The 22051-nt window shown below is 38.4% G+C and overlaps 1 protein-coding gene across 4 annotated transcripts in view; it reads right to left on the reverse strand.

Annotated features, from left to right (window-relative positions):
* PEPD (peptidase D) overlaps positions 1–22051 on the reverse strand; it is a 145757-nt gene that overhangs the window by 111568 nt on the left and 12138 nt on the right. For 3 of the 4 annotated variants that reach the window (XM_074913381.1, XM_074913380.1, XM_074913383.1), the window contains 3 exons: positions 8872–8935; positions 6767–6814; positions 5037–5098 (listed from right to left, as the gene is read on the reverse strand). In XM_074913381.1, coding sequence (XP_074769482.1) covers positions 5037–5098; positions 6767–6814; positions 8872–8935 — 174 coding nt within the window. The remainder of the gene's footprint in view (positions 1–5036; positions 5099–6766; positions 6815–8871; positions 8936–22051) is intronic. The other variant, XM_074913382.1, reaches the window with a different exon arrangement.

Below are 22051 nucleotides of genomic sequence, written 5' to 3' on the forward strand. Positions count from 1 at the left end.
AGGGCAGGGAAGGGCAGGTACAGAAGGCAGCTGACTTAAGACTCTGAAAATTCACATCTTTTCTCTCAAGAACCTGACAAGCTCACTTTAACCACAAGCATAAACAGATGAAACCAAAAGGAAATCAAATGAGCCAAACATGAACCTCACAAGACAGGATTGTCTCTCAGCATTAAAAAAAAAAAGGGAGGGAAAATATTGTACACCAGCATAGGCTTAAAATAGTTCAAATAATGCTCTTTTAGAAAAGCAATACCAGCCATGAGATGTACCATCTCCGTTGCAGTCCCTGAATTTGCCTTTCCTGGCCCTAAAGGCTTCTTCTTGAACTGTCTCTGTGCTGCCAGAAATGCAAGTTTTTCTTACTGGCTGGGACCACTTACCATGTGTCAGGTCCTCAAAATTCCAGTTGCTGTTAATTGGGAAGCTAATTAAAACCAAAGAAAGGCAGCAGGATTGAAACAAGAGGGTGCTGGGAGATGGCAAAGAGGCAAGAGGTCATCAGCTAAATGGCAGTTTTATCTCTCACCTGAAAGACAGGCTTTCTGATACAATGTCAAGTATAAAACAAGATCTTAGACCTCCAGAACACAGCATCAACTCAGATTTGGAAGAGAATCTGATCTATTGTATGCTGCTTTTTCAAGGAAGCCAACAACTAAGGATTGAACTGTCTCAACTCTGCTCAGCTCATGATAGCTGTGGGTCCTGTGCAAGTGGCTGCAGGGCCACCTGTTTATGATTGCTAGACTTATAAAGCTAATGACTCAAATTATGCTTCTCTTTAGTCACCAACAAGGCAACTAAGCAAACCAAATCTTTAGTTACTGGTTAAATAACAAGCTCAAGGGAAGAGCTTGTCATCACCAACAGGAGTACAAAAATGGTGTTTAATTCACATAATTCGTGCAGAAAGACCTACATAAAATCACCCTATCTTGTCCTCCCAGCAAAGTTTTGATCCTGCTAGACAACAAACAACTTTTAAAAAACATGTACTGCCCTAATGATAGAAGGATCATATAGAGCAATCCAATTCTACATTTGCCTGCAATTTGCAAATTGACAATACATAGATGATGAGATACTAGTCTTGAGGAAGAAAACAAATTGGTATTTTGCTACAGTCGCCATCTGTAACATATTAATGCTCCCATTTAATCAACACAGAACTAAGAAATACTACACTGAAAGGCATGTCCGAATTGATTTCATACTCAGTTGTCCTTTAACATGCAAGACAATTTCATTAGCTTAAAAAAAAGCTAGAAATCTACACCTCCTGCATAATAACACTGCATAATGAGACCCTTTTTTTGTCAGTTTAACGAATACGTATGGTGATAAAAATCTAAAACATATTGACACACAATGTTAGAATCTTCTACTATACTTCAACATGAAGAGTCTGTCTCCTAATGATTGATTTTGCTACACAATAGGGAAGAGGCCATTTAGATGGTCTTCACTGTCACAGAGAAAAAGGAATTCACTGAAAAACTTTAAACATTAGGTACAATTGCTTGAACTGTCCATCCTTTACAACAATTGATGGTAAGGATGAAAAAAACTCACAAAACAACACAGCAAGCAAAGATTTATTCAACAGTGTTTTAAAGTGAATGACACAATACTGTTTATCCATACAGGTTCAAAATCCATTTTCTGTATGGTGAGTCACATCATTTAAAAGCATTTTTACAAGTGCTACATAACCACCACATGATTAGATTTTAAAAATTCCTGCACATCCTCCAGTCTGAAAAATAGGTCCACGCATTAGGAAAAAAAAACAACAAAAAACAAACCACAAAACAGAACTAGCCTTTACTAGCAAACAGAAAGATGTATTTCTAGAAAACAATGCATTTAGAACTATTTTAGAAATCTGCCTTCTACACATAGGCCATCTGAAGCAGGTGAGAGCAAATCACTTCTATTGGATTTGTAACAGCTGTACACAAAGCTGACCTGAGGGGAGTCACCAGGAGCAACATTAGTAAAAGGACCAGGTCTCCTGTCTTAAGTCCCCATCCAGAATGTCCCCTTCCACTGAACCATGATTACTACCCACCGCTGAGCAGGGCGACTTCACAAGTACCACATTCTCCATTTTACAGACTGCAGCAACGTACAAGCTTTTTTTAGTACAACATACTTTGCTATATGAGAGAGCTATACATAAACTGATGGAAACCATTATATAATTCACTATTATGGGCTGTATTATCAGCATAAAAATCAAGTTTGATCATTGCTAGCAGGACAAAAATAACTTAGGGGTGATCTTCAGGGTGAGCATAGAAATGACCTATGACCACAGTAGTCATTTTGTCTCAAATGACTATTTATTACAGTGGAAAAATTAATCAAATAGTTTAGGTAATTATGTTCCAGGAGAAGTTCAAAAGGTTCAAAAAGTGAGGCAGGGAAGCAACATCATTAGGGCAAGAAAAAGGCAGCTTCTGACAGGAGCAGATGAACAGCCTGCAAAGAGAGCAAGATTCAGCTTTTTCAGGAAATGATACATTATTTCTATTATTATCCACTGCAAAAAAAAAAACCAAAACAAATGACCAAATGCACCGGGGCACAGTCAGTCTAGGAGAAAAAAGACAAATGGGAGCAGGAGGAACACAGAAGTGCCTTAGCAAGCAAATACATCTTGGCCAGGTAGCCAGAAAATAGAAACAAACAAGAATCCAGGAATAAAATACAGCATCATAGCTAGGGCAGAGCCTGGGCAAGTGGAGGCCAGAGTGCACCAACAAGGTGCAGTCACGGGCAGATGGGAGAGAGTGCAGTTTGAAGGAACACATTGCTTGGTATAAACCCCACGGTTTTAGTTCTCTTGGAAGAATACATCCAAAATAAATGCATTTCTATAAAGGAAACATTTGATACAGGAGAGGCAGAGAATCAGGAAAGCAGGAATGCTGAAATTGGTTTGTGTCGAAATTGGTCTGTGTCGAAAACAAATATAAAATGTACTGATTTATATCCGCAGTTACAAAAATCTGAGGAGACCTGAGTTTAAGAGGAAGCTCGTCCCCTCCTTCACACCCTCCATTAGCAGTGTCCACTCTCCACATGCCTACCACTGGCACACAGACCAAGAACACTCACACAAGAGACATGACAGCCCCTAGAAGACAGAAGCAGGAGTCAGGGAGATCAAGGGAAGGCTGGAGTGACAACTGGTTCGAGGGCATGGTATCTGTCAAAAGAGGGGATTAGATCTTCAGCACATTTCAACAATGAAATCAATCTGTGCTCTTCCATGCTGCAAGAATGGGAGGGGAAGACACCAACCAGATCTGTCAAAGGCATCAAAATCAACAACTTGGTGCCTAGGGGTGTAGAGGGATGAGCATATACTGGGTCTCAAAAGAGAAGTATCAGCTCAATAGCTGGAAATCGCCCCTAAAGAATGGAGAATCACTCCTCCCAGAGCACACCGACAGCATGTTTACCATAAACCAGAAAGCCAGCGATAAAATATCATTAATCCCTTTAAGTGTTCCCGGAGACCTGCTATTAAAATCTCAAATCAAGTGCTAAATGAAGTGGCTTCCTAACTTAATGTTGACTAGTAACAGAATGTGTTACTAATTAAAGTCTAGTGTTTAGTGACATTCAGGAGGAAAAGGGCTTTTTGGTACTTCAAATAGACCTTTGTACATCATTCCCATAAAGAATTACTGCTGGAGTTTATATATAACTATATATATATATATAACTGTTTATATTTCATGTGGAGCTGTCTCAGATAAAACTGGAGGTATTGCTCCACAGAGATTTTGGAGTCCACCTGTACCTGGAAAGCATAAGATAACTGAGTATCTACTTGGTCAAAGCAACAGAATATCATACTGCTGTAACAGTAGAAAGGACATAAAATACTCATTAAAAACGGCTTGCTTATATTCTGGAGTAGTTTATATTTAACTCACTGGGCAGCAAAAAATGTCTAAATGTCTGCCAGTTTGGTCCCCAATATCCCTGACAGAACCATTAAGTTTCCATTTAGGTCGTAGAGGGAAGAACAAAGTAATTACAGAATCAGATTCCAGATTTCAGTTCACATGACACAGAAAAAAGATGATCCCAGCAGAAAGCATGCTCTCGGACTATACAAATGAGTGAGTGCCCAGACTGAAAGCAAATTCTGTGCATTACAATCTTCACTGCAGAGTTAATATGCTCTCATCAGAGGAGGATGGAGAAAAACACAGTGGGGTGACTGGGAGTCAAAGATCATAAAAAAAAAAGGCCACCTAGTCAACATCTCAGCATGAGTGTTTATTTTAACAGGCTTTTTAATGGGGGAGAGGGTGTTTCTTTTTTGCCATACACTTGAGCTAAAATGGAACATTATCTCATTTTAGGATACATAAAAGAGTAGACAGTTGTATTTCATTCAAAATTGAGGTCATCGTCCTCACAGCCCAGAGCAGGCTGTGACATATTTTTATTTATTGCCTTTTAAAATACTTCATGCAGGAAGACATCTTCACCCCACTAGTAGCCAAACTTCATAAAAAGACAACATCAAGGGACACTAAAAAAATCACATCTAGGCAGAAAAGTAATCTTTTATTTTACACCTGTAATGTGACATCTTTTCAGAAGATTGTGCATACCAGAATCCCTGGTATCTACCTTAATACTGTACCAGGAAGTCACTAAGAAAAAGAAACTACTCTTAATTTTTCTGAAATCTGAAACCCAAATATTCCAATCCCAAAAGTGGAAATGGCAGTAAGGGAATAGATCTGTTTTGTTTGAGATACTTAAAGCAAACACAGAGAAAGAGAAACATTGGATGAACTTAAGTGCCAAAGAGATTTCAAAAAAACCCACCACTGTATTTCAAGTCATTTGAAACATGTCAAACATTTCCAGAGAAATACCAATACATTTTATCTGCCATTCAACATCTTGTCATTAAGAAAAAACATCATTTAATGTGAAATATAAAAATAATTCAACATAACCCTGCAACAATTAATGTATAAAAAAGCCTTGTTACTTACTGGCTGATTCCCTCAAATGAAGCTTCTTTGGAGACACTTCCACTATCAGTATTAACACCGCGCTGGAAGGGAAAAGATTAAAAGGACCATGATTCTGGACCAAACATAAGTATTTAAAATTTGAATCATGAGGAGAACCTGATTTCGGTAAGTCTTTAGGGAAACATACATAAGTTTACTTGCATCACTATAAATAAAAAAACCCAGACTGTGTTTGTTCAAATGCAGATCAATATAAGACACCATTGACTTCACAGGAGACCAGCACAGAACTCAGGTTAGGATGTGCTGCTTAGGAAAATGGCAAGCTTTGATTTCTAATTCCATTATGTCTTGAGAGTGAGCTAAGAGACCTATATATTAATAAAGGGCAAGAGAATAACAAATGGGCAAGGTTTCTTCTAAAGTAATTTAATTTCAAAATAAATTATTATGCACTGCCTTGGCAATGCTTACTATTTAAATTTGCATGCTGCTCCCCTACAGCTTTTCATTCAAGCAAACAACATAAGCAAGAGTATTTTGGCTACTACACAGCAGATGAACACTTCTGACATGTGCCTGGGAAACCCTGTGGAGCAGCATTACAGTTCTGTACCTGAAATGAGACCACAGGAGGAGATGACCAAGTTTCCATTCAGCCAGCACAAAGAGAAGTGCTCTTTCCTTCTCTATATTTCTTCATGGCAGTGGGAGGAATGTGAAAGCATCACAGCTCCACCCCCTCAGCCAAAAATTAATGAAAATTTCTGATTACAACAGGATGTCACAGAGTGACAGCTGCTCAACAACACCATGAGCAGAAATGCACAGTAAGCACAAAATAGTCAAATATTCCCTTTCCCACTCATTTATCTTAAAGAACATGAAAGAAAACTATAGGGTCATCTTTTATACGTGTGTCTGTGTGTCTATACACATATAAGTGGAAGACTGAAAACTATTTAACAGCCTCTGTTCTTAATGGATAGAGAAATCAGATCTCATGCTATGTAACTGCTTAAGGAGGGATCTTTACTTAAGACTGTCTGGCGACTGTCACAGGAAAACAAGAAATCCAGGACCTGCCACTGCATTTGCTGTAAGGGAAAGCTCAGAGTCAGCAAATCATTTCTTATATAGATTGGAGACAAGAAATCATGTGCTTTTAATAATGAAAAGTTTACAGAACATCTGTCAAAGAAAGCAGCTGGGGGAGAGGTGACTGGCAAGAAGAAACTTGCAGGCTTTACCTCCACTCATTCATCCTTCTTCTGGAGAAATAAGCAAGCATTCAAAATACCTGGCAGGCATTTGATAGCACTCCCTCCTCCCAGAATTTGTTCTTACCAGCCCACTCTGTGCAGAAAAAGTATTCCCTGAATCCTTGTGGGATTCCCACAGAAAGGCCCAAACATTCTCATGACATGGCCAGAGCAGCATAAGGAAAAAAGGAGTTTGGCGTCATTGTACACAGGCTGGAGGATAGCACGGTCAACATTAGATAGGCTTGTCATATTTTACCAGAAAACAGGTAACGCTTTTAGCAGAGAGAATACAGACTGGAAAGCCAGAGGTTACAAATCCTGAGATCATGGAGGGGCCAGCAGACTAGATGACTATACACAGATGGCCTCAAATTTGCCAAAGATAGGGAGGAAAAGATGGGGGGTGAGAGTACAAAGAAATGCTGAATAAACTGATCTCCTTATTGATGAAAATGAGTTATTATTCTGAAAAATATGACTCACCAAAGTAAGGAGCACAGCAGGTTTCTTCGAAGCCAAGACAGTGGATATCTAAAAAGAAGTTTTAGATTGCTATTATTTTTCTTTTTTTCTTCCTCATAATCACATTGATACCAATTTCATCAACGTTTGCTGTATACAAAGTAAACAAGCTGCAAAGACAAAAACACTCCTTCAATATCTTTCAGATATTGTAGTATCACCTGAGACATGCAACAAGAGTCAGTAGATCACAAAATGTTCCGACAGAAATTAAGTCTTTAAATTGATGGTGTCCTTTAAAGACATAAGTACCAACTATCACTTAAGATTAAGTCTATGATCATCACTTGGAAGACAGAGGAAATATGAGCCAAAAAACCATGATGTCACACAGAAATAAGGAACAACAGGGTACTCTATCCTCAATGCACTACTGCATATAAAACACACATGCATTGAAATTATTGTGTTACGATGTAATAAATACTTAGTAATGAAGATTTACTGTTATTCTCACTGGGTCATGTTTTACTCACTATTAGGCTCCTTCAGTATCTTCCAGACATTTACAAACTGAGAACAAAATCATTGGGCTTATAGACAACTGGGCTTTCAGAGCAGCTGCAGAAAGGTGGGTGCTGAATTACACATTTCTTGAGGCAATGAACAGATGACATAATTCCATGGAGCACATGGAACTACCAACTTTAAGCCAGCTTAATAGCACACTAATAATATTCACAAAAGAAAGCATATGGCAGTGAGGTTTAAAATACCAATTCCCCATTTTATCTTTTTTTTTTGCTCCCCATGAAATATCAGGATTACACACTTGAACAGGCCGGTCATCTGTTGACCTAAAACTATTCTGTAAATAAGGCCCCTAGTGTCCCAATGGTGGAAAACCAATTCCTTGGGAAACCAGGCAAAAGTTACAGAAAGAACCTTTGAAAGTTGAACAGTTTCACTGCAAGCTTCAACAGCTTCTAACTTCAATACATGTAGTTCAGGTGGAAAACAGCCTTCATGTTGGGACAATTTACTGGTTCACATAAAGGGCTCTTTTTCCCATCAGTGGGGTTTTTAAGCAGTGAGGAAACAGAAAACAGAACTGCAGTAAAGCCATTTGTTGATGGAAAGTGACCCAAAACAACTAAGGTGACCCAAAATAAATGTGATTTTTAAAAGTAAAACATATATTTTCCACTTGCAATTTTCACCATCTGACAGATGAGTGTTGGAGCGCCTGCACTCTACACAACTCCAACTCCCACATATCAGAAAGCAACCTCTCCACAGCCTCCTACACCCCCAGCTACCAAAATACAGGATCAAACTTCACTTCATAGCTGGACTCATTATGAAAATGAAATCAAACATTCTCACAGCTGATGAGAGCAAAATTTTTGGTCTAGTGAGTCAGAGGTAGTACTCTGCAGGGACAGAAGTATCAGTGTCTTTCTTTTCAAGCTGCTCTCCATGAAAATCACCCACAGAGCTTGGCAGGAGTACTGCCTTCACCCTGAGCCCTCCTACCAAAGAAATCATAACTGGCCAGGTGCATAAGTATACAAACATCTGCTCAGAAATTAAATGAGAAACCTAACTTACCAAGTCACACTTGCATTTAAAAATACAAATATATTTGCTTATTCAAATATTAGAATGATTTAACATAAACTAGGAGTAAGGCAGGCAGCCCTTCCTCACAGGCCTTTGGAGGCATAAAATAAATGTAGGCTCCCAAGTCAGAGCTAGAACATGCAACCTGCCTGACAGGAATCTCCTCAAATCTCCAAGGCGTTGCAAAAAATCTATTTAGCAACATGTTTCTGTTGGATAAAGACACATACTGACAGGTCTCATGATGCACAGAACATGTTTATGAGACTGCCTTTGGATTAAGACCTTAATGTTCGGCTCAAAACGGCAGTCTTTTCAGAAAAAATAAAAATAATTACAAGTGCTTTGTAAGAATGAAGAACACTTTCCAGGAACTGGAGGGGTGGAAAGGTGCCACCAAGTCAGGAGATATCCAGTAAGCACAGGACTAAAATTAAGCAAAATCATTGCCACATATTGATTCTGTATTCACAGAAAAATATGCAGAGACACAGACAACTCACCTCATTCACATAGTAGACTTCCTCCACAGCGTATTTTTTCTTGAAGAATTCAGGGGGATGAATCCTTTGGAAAACAACAAAAAAACCCATTTGGTTTTAGCTTTACTGTTATATTTAATAAAGCTACAGACAAAGAAGTAATGTCCTCTACCATCACAACAATAGAATCAGATATGAGGAATGTTTTAATAATCTTATCCTTGACTCCATTTCCCAAAATAGGAGATAACACAGAAAGTTGCCATGGCTACAAAAATCAGTGTGCTTTAATCCAGGCCATGCTTGATACTTAGATTTCATGGTCTCCTCCTGAATTAAAGGGGGGTTTTTGCCCATTCAGTCTACACAAGACAGTTTTGTTAAAGATTTTTGCCATGCCATTTGTATACAACTTTCCAATTCACCAGACAATGGAAGGATGTGGAAATAGCAAAAGACTGGTTTGCCCTGTGTTATATTCAAAGAATGAACAAAACATTCATTTTCTACCCTGGTAACCCCTCTGATGTCAACACAAAGCAGACTGAGGGCTTTTAAGACATGGGCTCTGCCGCCTCTATTCCTCAGGACACTAGAGATCCATTCCTCTAACCCAACAAAGTGTGCAAATTTACATGTCCATGTCCAAAACTAAATCACTTGTGCTGTTTTCTCCCAATACCCAACCAGAGACTTTTCTCTAAACGCAAGAACGTGAAAGATCAGGGCAGATGCTGGCATGGATCAGCGCTCCAGGGCTCCCCCACCAGCCCCTGTACCAGTAGCTGTACCATTGTTCATTCCTTCACTTTATGGTAGTAGCCTCTGATTAGTCTCTATCCCCCTCAAACTGAAATAAAAATAACCAGTGTAATTCTGAAAATGTAATTAAAAAAGAAAAAAAAAACAAAAAACACCCAGCTTACATCCTTCCACAGAATAAAGAGAACGGGAGAAAAAAAAATAGTTTGAAGAGCCAGAGTTTGGAGGATCCTGTGCATTTTGCTTCCTGAGAGACAGCAGGAGAGCAAGAGGTGTGCGCAGGACCAAACCTTCAGCTGTTTAAACGTTAGACTACAAGAGCACAGGACCAGTTGTGGAAAGAATAAATTAGGCTGAAGACTGAGAAACATTTCTAACCCTTGTGGTGAGGAACAGCAGAAGTGGTGGGACAAACAGCTCAGAATCTTGAGGAGGCGCTCCATAACAAAGGCATGTGCTACTGTAGTTGCCCACAGTACCAGGTGGCTAGAGCTCTGATTTACGTAATTTTTTCAATCTTGTGCACTCATTTTTCATTTTACATTCCTCTACGCTCCAAACAGTACTGGGCTGAGACATGGAAACGTTTATGGTGTTTTCAAGCAGTAAATCTGTGAAAGTACTACTCAAAAGTAACAAAAATATCTCATTATATGTTCCCTTTTGCAATGTTCCTTTTGTGAACTCTTCCCATCACTGTTGAAGATTTCAAAGCAATTATCATTTATCTTCTCTCCCTGGTTAATTTCACATATAATTAAAAAAAATCACTATATTCTCTTATCCTTCTATATCCTGTATTTTATAGTTCCCTTACCTCCAACTTTTGCATACTCTGTTTCTCCTGCAGGCATCTCCTTTTCCCCTCCTTCATTCCTCACACATTTGAAGTACTTTAATATTCCAGAAACATCAAGAACAGATTTAGCACTTTCTGGTTTTGTTCTCTTTTACAGTTTCAACCAATTCATCTGGTATCAGAAGAATTCCAACTGTAAAACCAGCTAATTTATGGCCAACAGTAATTTATGGTAATATATGCTCTTTAGAGTAATACTTCCAAAGCACCATTTACAATTAGCTGCATTGTTTGAATTGAAGAACTGTTTCTTGTAAAGTAAATATTTCTTAAAAGTATGCCCACAAATGTGCTGGATTTTATTCACTTCACTTAATGCAGTTTAAGTAAGAGCAGGTTTCACTTCCCAACATGCCAATAAGAAAACTTCTGCCTTTTCACAAACTGTTTTTCAATTTTTTCTTTGTTGTTGTTTGTTGCCTGCTATAATTTTGTGGTCTACAGCACACTGCTGCTAATTTAGTTCTTTGGTTATGGCTAATATTAATCCATTATTGATTCCATTCCACCTGTAATCCTTCCAACATCTCTTCTTATGTACACTATGACTCTTTTCAGGAACAAAAGTAGCTCATTATCCTTCCAAGGCTGAGGATTTTTTCTCTACTTTGAGAGAAAGAAAACAGCAGCTTCCCACAGTCCTCCATCCTCTCTCTGTCATTAAACTAGGTCACCTTCCAGATATTTTCAACTCCATCACATCTAATGACAAGCTGCCACACATCCCAGATGTGTACTTCCTTGCTGGTCTTGTTCTTGCTACCTTGGCTCAGAAGTCAGCAAGACTTTCAGAACCAAGTAGAGAGACAGACTTCTCAGCTCCCCTCTGAAGCATTCAAACCTCTGCCTCACTTCCTTTCTTCAGCCGTTTAGCACCTCTGACTAGATAGTAAAATAAATTCACATACACTTCCCACAAACTACCATACCCTACTCATCCCACAGGAGCCACGATGCTTCCGTGATGAAGCCACCTCTCCCACTGGGAAGATTTCTGCAAAGACCTACCCTATTGCAGAACCATACAGGTGGAAGGAAAAAGTGCACACAGAGGTCTACATTAGAGTAGAAAAACTCTGTGCTGTCACTTACAGAAGGCAAAACAAAAGCTCAGGGAGAAAGAGGAGCAAAGATGATCCTCACTGAGACCTTTCCATATCGTCTACAGTCTCTCAGGTTTTTTCCCAGTTCAGCGGGGATCTATGAAGGATTATTATACACCAACATTGTAGTTACTGTAAAAAAGTACCAGTGCCAAGTTCCTTAGCAGATACAGGGCTCAGTATTCATTTTTATCCAATTTAAATGCAAAACAGGCTAAAGTCTAGCACTGAACATCACTGTCACAGGGAATGGTACCTTCCACAGAATGCTCACTTGCATCATGAAAATCAGAAGTTACATTCAGTTATCATAATTTCAAGTACATCTGCTACTTCACAGAGCTGAGGAATACTCTCTACAAATGACTCTCAGGCAGGTAGAATAAGTTAATTGGTTACAATTTTTAGGTTTGGCTTTGTCTTTTGTAATGCTGCTATGGGCTGCCAGTTTCAAAATTCTGATTAATCCCTGCAGAGACTACAAGCAAAAAACCCCACGGCAAGTCATAAATTAATTAGAAGGATTACCCAAGTGGAAGATAGGATACCAAATATTATTGAATCATGTCTCTCCTTACCTATCAAAGCCCTAAGCCAACCAAAAACCAGTGTCACCCCCCTTTTTTTTTTGTAAACAGATGTGAACAGAAGCAAAGGCCTAATTTTTAGAGGCGGGGGGGGGGAATATTTAGATTCCCTGGCAACATACTTTAGCAAAAACCTACAGAGAGTAATTTACTTTAGCCCTTAAAAGGCTTAATATCCTTTCCTTTTAGTTTTAGACCACCAGCCAAGCAAATACCAGTGTTTGTTAGAAATGTCAATAGTTAGCTTCCAGAATAGTAGGAGTCATCATTTACCTTATAACAGAAATAAGCAACTCCAGACTCCTGGAACATTATCGTGCCCAAGTACACATGCCCAAGTGGCCCAGCAAAAATCTGGCATCTCAGTTTATGGCCATTTGAAAGAAAACATAAAAGAGTTCAGCACTTTATTTACAAGAGTACAGTCCTCATTTTTTGTCACCAAAGGATCCCTTAAACAAGACACTGTCCCTAGTTCACCACTTAGAATTCATCACAATTTCCAGTTCAGTCAAAAAGCTTGAGTTATTTTGGGTTAAACATTAAAGCTGTTTAAATTCTGCTGATGCTTCCTACATAACTCTTCCCTCTTCCATGTTCTTCTATCCAATCTAGTTCACCTGTTTGGTTTCTTAATCTCAAGGTTTTCATCGCAACTGGGAAACACTGAAGATGATCTAAAGATGTGAAGCTACATCTTAGAGAGAAGATTCAAATTCTGATACACTGACTTATTTTAACAGCTAAGGTTTTATTAAAGCACCAAATATTGAAGATTCACCTTTCAACCATAAGAAGTGACAACTTTATTATAAACAAAAGTCTAATGAGGTAACAATAGGAAAAGGAGGAAGAGGAGCAGCAGTAATACTATAAAATTACAGAATCATAGAATCACAGTATCATCTAGGTTGGAAAAAAACCTTGAAGATCATCTAGTCCAACCGTGAACCTAACACTGACAGTTCCCAACTACACCATATCCCTAAGCGCTATGTCAACAAGACTCTTAAATACCTCCAGGGATGGGGACTCCACCACTGCCCTGAGCAGCCCATTTCTAATATCCAGTCTAAACCTTCCCTGGTGCAACTTGAGGCCATTACCTCTTGTCCCATCGCTTGTTACTTGGTTAAAAAGACTCATCCCCAGCTCTCTGCACCCTCCTTTCAGGTAGCTGTAGAGGGCGATGAGGTCTCCCCTCAGCCTCCTCTTCTCCAGACTAAACAATGTGAATGTTAATACAATGTGAAATGTTAAATTAGACAGTAAAGCAATACTCCACATTAGGTATAATTTCTCTTATACCTCAATCAAACACAAAAACCAAAAGCAAAAGCGTAAGGGAGCGTAGTATTAAAAACTAGCAACCAGGAATCCCAGTCAGCTTAGTGAAAACTTCCTAGTTTATTCTAAACTTTTCCATTTGGTTTAACTGAATTCACAGTGGTACATGATGGCATGTTTAAAAACCAAGATGCTTCACCAAATCACAACCTAATCACGCCAGTGTGCATTTTGCCACCAACTTTGACAGACCACTGTATTACGACTGGCTCCACTTCAATGAGATCCTTCAAACAGCAATGTAATACTGACACCTCTGTTTATCCATCAGTAAGATGAACAGCTCTGACAGCCTATCTATAAATACACCAAAAAGTATATTTTGAAGCTTTTATATAGTTGGACAAAATTCAAACCTTTTTTCTTTTTTTCAATATTTTATTAACTATGTTGTGTTTCCACTTTAAACCCAATAAAAACTTGGTCTCATTGTCTAAAATCATTTTAAAGCTGTTGTTCATTACACTGCACAAGAATTCATAACAGTAAACCTTAAGAGATTTGTACAAATTTGACATTACCGTAAGAATTCCATTAAGCAACATTTCTTTGTATTCTCAAGGACTCTGGAGCAATAGCCTTGCAATACCAACACGATAAGAGAGTGTTTCTAGTTTTCAGAACTGTATTCAGAAGAGAGATACAAATGAGATGGATGTAAATCACAAATGCCAAGAAAAACTGAAAACAGAATTTATAACAGCTGATAGCTATTCCTGAAACAATCACATCTAAGCCAACTGCTAATATATTTGCAACCTGATTGCTGATATACATTCATATGTATATGGTTTCATTTGCATCTAAATGTTCTTCCAGACAATCTTCAATATACGTAACAACTTCTTCCTACTGGTCGTTTTGTATTCGCATTTTTTAATGCCTCTAGGACAGATTTTTGGTTTTTAGTTTTTACAGTGGATCAGCTCTGAAATGAAATGTGGCTTTTCCTGAAGTAGTCCAATTTAGCTTTTCTTGAGCATTTCAGTTGGAGTTCCTAATTCAAGATTACTTATCTTACTACATAGCCTAGAATGTAACACTATTCCTTGTTGGAAAAAAAATATTCTTAATGGTATGTTCATTACAAAAATTTGAAATTGAGACTAATTTCAAAACATTTTCTATACTTTCTACTTTTTTTTTTTTTACTAAACGATTACAGACACAGGCTCAAACAGGTATGTACATACACACCTCAGAAGTCACCTGAGGACTTAGCAGAGCAAGTCAACACCAGGAGGTCTCAAGTTTCCTGAAGTGTGGCAAGTTGACTGCATTGTCTCCTCTAAAAGTTGCATAGGATTCCTCCCTCTCCACAACACAGGTTAATCAAAAAGCTTTAGCTTTCTGCACCCTGTTAACACCAAGAAGCCACAGCATTCACTGCTCTGCATCAGCCAGCTCTGCACCAGTCTGCTAACAGACATTCAGTCCAAGTCCACTGAATTGCAAGGTCCTTCCATAGGGCTGTCTTAATTTTAGTGCTACTTTTACACACCTTACATTTCCTAACATATCTGTAAGTGATTTGCAGATTATAAAAGCCAGGAGAGATCAGAATAAGCACATGTATTTCATTTTTAGTTTGATTTCTAGATGCTTTCATTTTAAGACACCTGATATTATTGTATGTCTTGCTGTGAGATTCTGCTAACAGCATCCTCTCACTCTTCCCTACTCCTACAGCAGCCTGGAGAAGCCCTTGGTCAGCGATTCTAAAATATTTGGATAAAAACATGACCTTTAAGAGCTACTTAACTTTCTCCAGGTTTATTGCTGGAATAGAAACTAGTTCAGCACCATCACTTTGTGATGCTTCACATATTTTTGTTTCTCTCAAATACAGAATGAAAATACTTTACACATTTACCTCAATAACAATGCAGAAATGGCAGTTGGACCATTCTCATCTACTAGCAGAAGCTGTTTGACTTGTAACTGCCAGTTTTGTTTTCTCTTACATGTTGTACTAGTTCTTTGCCTTAAGCTTGTCCTGTCATCCACCCAGAATCATTCAGAACTCCCCATTAGCTAAGTTCTCTTGTGATCAGCTTGTCAGAATAGGCAGACACAAGAGAACCATCAGTACAATTCAAAGCATTATAGGTTGTATGTTCACTTATGCATTAGAAAAAACAGTTCTTAATTTCTATTGCTTTACACCTACACAATTTATAACAAACTTTTAATATTAAGATTTGAATAGTTTTACAGAATTCCCTAAGTCTTCACATCTGGCCTAGTTTGTGTTTTGGAGCTATTCTGAAAGAAGAGTGCCTTCCTGCTTTGTTACATATAAAAGAAAGCAACAGGTGTATGCTAACATAAGCTCCAATGTGAGAAAACCATTCTCCTGAAAAATAAAATATTAAGTTAATACCACAGACAACAAAGCAGTATTCCAGGCTGTCTGACCACACATGCTATCAGTGAACATATATTAGGAATAAATTATGAGAACCACCTGCAATTTCTAAGCACTGAATTTGGCTTTAGACAAAAAAACCCCACAACATCGGCATTAATTTAATGTATTTTTTAAAAGAACCAGTACGAATCTCCAAATGAAAGTCAACAACCATTTTGTGGATCTCTTGGGACACAGGAGAGGAGGAAGACAGCAAGTACTGACATGAAGCAAGACATGCCACACTAAAAACTATCTCCTGCAAATAAAAATACAGATCCACAGGTCTTGTCCACTACTTACTCTCTTTCAGATCCACAGCTCCTGTCAGTTACCAGAAAGTGATGTTTTCACAAGCAGTAATTAAAAAAGAATTAACATAGTTGGAACAAAAACAGAATAGGCAAACATCAAAGACACAAAATCACAAAATCAGAAGAGGAAGATTCTTGATGCAGTGAGGCAGAAGAACTAAAACTAGCAAACTTCACAGTAAAGCTTTCTGCTTTACGGGGATACAATGTTATTCCTTCCTCCATTTCACCCTAACGTCCACATTTCGAGCAACAGATATAAAATACCACTTTATGGCAAATTCAACTTGTCTTGAGAAAATAGCCTCTACTAAGCAAAATAAATGCCTACATTAGCCTGCACATAGTGCCTGTATGTGGCACACACACACTTACTGCCAGCAAGTCATGTTACATTACGTTTTTCCTCACATGAAAGGAAACACATGCACAAGTTGTAAGTTGGACAAGTGTGGCCTTCAGCAGTTGAAGTTCTACACAGTCAACAAATTTCTCAGGACTTGCTAGAATAAGCTTACAGGACAGTAAAAGTTTCAGTGGGACTGCATACAAAGAATAAGAACGTTGGCAAAAATTAAAGCAGATGAATACATATACATCAGCAAAGCACACAGAGCTGAAGGAGGAAAAGAGATACAAAAGCAGTATTTTAACACTGTCAGAGATTCACCAATGAACTCCCTCCTCATTACAATATCATCAAGTTAACAGATGGCAAAGCATTAACCAAACAAGGGGGTTAGGAAGAACAACACAGGAGGCTTCACAAGATACCAGCAGATGTTCCTGACTTTGTCCAAAAAATGCAATCACCTATATATCCAAAAGGAATTTCACAACCTCAAACAAGAAGATTAAAAGCCATCAAGCTAGATATAAAACAAAACCATACTAATGGGCTTGATGGTATCACAGGCAGCCTGCAGCAACGTTTTGACTACCTTAATGTTACTCCCTTTCCACATTTCTCTAGATTTCTGTTTTATCCTTTGCAAGACAGAAGTCCTTGCATGCACATAAACTCAGACTCCTTGCTCCTTCTGATACAGTCCAAGGTAAGATGGATTTCGAGAAAATAACAGAATTTAAAAGAAATTGTACTGAAGATGAATACTCAAAGTTGATGTGAGTGGTAAGCAGGGCAGTAACTGAAGCCATGTCTCCCAGAGGGCCAGAAGAGTAGAGTCCACATGCATGATGCTAGACACAGGATGCTGGGTATATGAAGTGGACTTCCAGTGCTACACACAGATTATGCACAAGCAGAATACCTATGAGCAACATACAGATTGTTGGATTTATGAAATCAGAAAGTATTAAGGAGACATTCACAGTTCTTCTTAACAAAATCCAAGCTCTGAACTCCCTATTCCATCTTCTTCAAATACACAGTCTCACTGTTCCTGCTCAGCTATTTCCACCACAGGCATTCCCAAAATATGACAAGTTGTTCAGGCTTTCTATAAATTCTACCTCAAGAGGTAGCGCCTCAATTAGACATTTAAGAGACACCATCAAGAGCTACCCCAAAAACCAAAACCACGGAAAACTTGCAATTGGTAACCTTTGTTTTATTTCTCTCTGCAAATAAAATTCTTCCTTGGAGAGAGGGCTCTATATTAGCACAGAAAAAATTGTGACAAAGAAAATATTTAGACTGAAATCCCTTAAAGACTTCTTGTAACATAAGACTGCTGACAAATACTCATAGACCTCTTCCCCAAAAAAGATCACAAAAAGAATTACAATGGTTAAGAGGGTAAGTATAATTTCTAGGTCACTACAGAATAACAGTGTTCTACTCAAACAGTGGTCTCAATTCATGCTTTTTAACTGAGAAAGTCACACACTGAATCTGTCAACAGCAGACGTGTTCTGCTTTTACTTTGGAAAAATGCCTATATTGGGGGGGTGGGGGGAGTGGGGAGGGAAACCAAGCAGAATTTTATGTCCCACACATAAAAGCACTGTAGCAAGCTCAGGAATGTGTGCAGCATGTCCCATAGCTCCCATATTAATCAATAATAACATGAAAGAAAGCAGTACTGATGTTTACAGCAGCATTAAGATGACCTGAACAGCTTTAAGAAGGGGATGATAAAATTCCCATCTTACAGCTTGTAAAGAAAACTAAACCACAAACAAATCAAAGAAACTTGCCACAACAACTCATTGGGCACAAAGAAAAGGCAGAACCCACCCATGCAAACAGTGTCTGATCCACTATACCATGTTGCCCCTGCAAGACAAAGAAGTATCTGGCATCCCCCAGGACTAGGGTTGAGGCCACACACACACACACACTGACACTCAGAGCTCCAGCAAGTACACAGGCAAAAGGTACACAGCAAGTAAAACACAATCTGCCTGGTTTCACTCACATCTACCTTTTAAGCATTGATATTGATAATACTTTTCTCTATCCTATTTTAACAAAACAGCTGGGCTGTTTTTTTCCTCTTCATATGTTTCACAACAGAGACAACACTTTCAGAGTCCTTCCTGAGCGTACAGACACAGCACAAGTCACAGGGAATAAAAAACCTAAAGAAAACAGTTATCATCGAGAGCTGAGAACATGGAATTTCAGAAGTGCAAGAATAGAGGCACCACTGTAGGTACTCCACTTGAGAGTTGTTTCACTGAAGTGCCTTCTCAAATCCAGGCCGACAAGAAGCAGAGAGCTCTGCATTCAAACTGGGCAGCTGCAGAGCAGAAGGCAGCACGGAGGTGCAGAGCCTTGTCAGAACACTGCTGGAAAAACCCACGGGCAGTTCTTTTGCTGTAGCTTACCTTCCTACCACCAGCAGCCGTGTCCTTGGAGGAGAAACACCCGATCAAAAGAAAACTTGGATTCTCTGACATTTCAAAATGTTATCAGGAGTTTGTATAACTGAACTCAATACTCCTGATAGCACATTAAATAAAGTATAAAATAAGAAATGCCTGGTGGGGGTTATCAACACTCCCTGTCGTGCCACAAGACGTGTGTAGGCAACCCTTAACTTTCTCATGCTATGGTTTGAAGCCACATTAGGATATTAAAAAACTCTGGTGCAGCATTGTCAAGCAGATTTACCCAGCGCTGGTTCTACTTCTCAATACACCTGAATCAAAAAAGGAGAGGAAAAAAGAAGCACTTTAACACTTACTAAATCACCTTGCGCATCCAGTTAAAGGTGTATGCTGGTAGAGACTGCAAATCAATGAACTGATATAAAATTACTACTACTGTTTAAAACATTCTCAACAAGAAATACAAGGAAACTTAAGCAGCTAGAAAGCAAAGATTAATAAAAATAATTACGGAAGTAGAAGTCATAGTAAAAATACACATTCATCCGGAACCAGGAAAGCTCATGGACAATTAGAATACTGGGACAATGACTAAATTGATCATTTGAGAAGTCAGAGAATTCAAACAGCACTGTTTAGAGAAAAACAACCATCAGTAAAGTGGCAAGAGGAATCCAGACACTAATTATTCTGTAGAAGTAATTTTTATCCACAGAAAATACTGTAATAAATGAATGAGAGACAAGAAATGGAAATCACTGTACTACGGAGAGAACTGGAATCGTGGAAAATAAGCAGCAGGGGGAATTGCACAAGTAAATCCCATCAATCAAAAGCAACCGGCTTTATTGTATGGTTTTGAAAGGATCACATGAAGGGTAAAGCAACAGATGTACTATCTGAATAATAGTAAAATATTTGATAAAAATCTCTCTCAAGACTGTTACTCTCCAAAATCAACTCAAATTGGCTTGGACAGGAACACTACAATGTGACCTGAAAGCCAATGACTAGTCATCATAAAAAAGCAAAAAGCCTAAAGCAGAAAATAAAAATTAAAAAATAGATAAAAAGACAAGCTTTTCAGGGGCTGGGAAACCTTCAACTGACACACCAAAAAGTGCTGTATCTGTTTACACTGATGTTCTCTCAGAAGTATAAAGTGATAAACAGCAACTCACTGCAAGTCTTGATGAGTGGAATACTGCAAAGACTGAAATTAGTTCTGATGCTATTCAAAAACAGAGCAGGACTGAGTATGTTCATGAGATCCACAGATGGCATTTGCAGGTGGTAACAAACTTTGCAGATAAACTTCAATTGCCAGTTGGTACAAAACAGTAGTAAGATGACCTAAAGTGATTAAAAACTGATTTTTTTTTTTTAAACAGCAAACTAAAGAGTCAGTGGGTAGGGGGAAGGGACAAATGGTGGGAAGAGATCAAACTGATAGATATGGAAAAAGAAAACACTAAGCATGTTTCATTTTAGAGAAAAAAATTACGAGAAAAAATACCAGGGGATGATATGGCAGATCAGTTCAAAAGGTAAAACCAAAGACCCTTCTCTATACTATCTGAATACACACCTACAGAGCGTGCTACGGAGAAGACAACCTGTATGTACCGCATCCATAAAATCCATCTAGAAAACGTCCTTCATTCCTGCAAAATCTACACCAAGGAGAGTAATTAAGGTTATTCAGAGTTTGTTTCCTATAGCACCTACATCACTCCACTATCTTTCCAGAGAGTTGCCTTCAATTTCACCTTGCACAGAATGGGCTTACTACAGACTTTGCCTTCTTGTAACCAAGCCTAGGACTAATTAATGCACCAGTCTCAGCCACCATGATATAGTCAGATAAACCAACCATGCTGTATACAATTTAATACTCACAATTATTCGAAATACAAATGCCACAAAACTTCACCACTCCCCCTTAAGAAAAAGCAATCAAGAAAGCGATTTCCTAGCTTCTAATTTTCATGTTCACATACAGTCTATAGGGGGAAAAGGTAAAAGTCTAAATAGCCTGAAAAGGTTTTACAAAAGTGTTTGGGGAGAAAAAGAAAAAATAAAAAACAACCCAACCACATATTTCTGCACTTCTTTCCAAAGGCAGTAAAACTTCTCAGTTTTGCTGAAGTCAGTCAAGTTTAATCACCAAAGGCAAAGATTGATTTTTGTTGTAACCTACTTAGAAAATGATGACAATTTTTAAAAAGCTTCCTCATTAGATCACTGAGATATTATTAATATTTGCAAAGCATCTTATTGTGCTTTATTACAGCTCCAACATGCCACACCAAGGTTCAACTTTGCAAATACAGATAGCTTCAAATCACATTCATGGAAAAACATTACTTGCAGTGGATGCAACACTAAATTAATGTTGTTATACTTACCAATCAGCCAGCAGGGCTTCAAAGAAAACACAGGAAATTACACATAAATATTGCTCTGTCCCATTTAATATGTACTTCTAAAGTTAGAGCAGGAAAGCGTTAAATATTTTTGTTTTCCATTAAAAACACTCTTTACGTGGCAAGGCAATTAAGTTATTTTGGCATACACTTCACATAAAGCAGCTGCTGTACAGTATGTTTTACTTTATAAAATATCTTTAATCAGCACACTGACTAGTTCTGTCATTTATAATTAAGGAGGTAAATGGCAGGTGCAGCATTAATTAGTGAAATTGAAGTCTCTGTGCAAGACATGCAGTCATACCAACTTAATGCTTCCTAGGAATAGAAATGATTGCTAACAGCTTTGCACCACAAACTCAACTAGGTAAGACCATGCCAAGAAAGAGGGGCATTTACAACACAGTTATGCTTCTGAAGCCTTTACTATCTTGTATTACCAAATTCATTTCTTAAACTCTTCCTTGGAAAGTAAGAATAGAAAAATACTTCAGGAGCACAAAAGCCTACCCACTAAGCCTTCCCGAGAGAGTCTGTTTCTGCCTTAGGAACAATGCAGGGGGCAAGGGGGCAGAGGTACAAATCAAGAAACAG

The sequence above is a fragment of the Athene noctua genome, chromosome 9 (genome assembly GCF_965140245.1).
Source record: "Athene noctua chromosome 9, bAthNoc1.hap1.1, whole genome shotgun sequence".
NCBI lineage: Eukaryota > Metazoa > Chordata > Aves > Strigiformes > Strigidae > Athene > Athene noctua.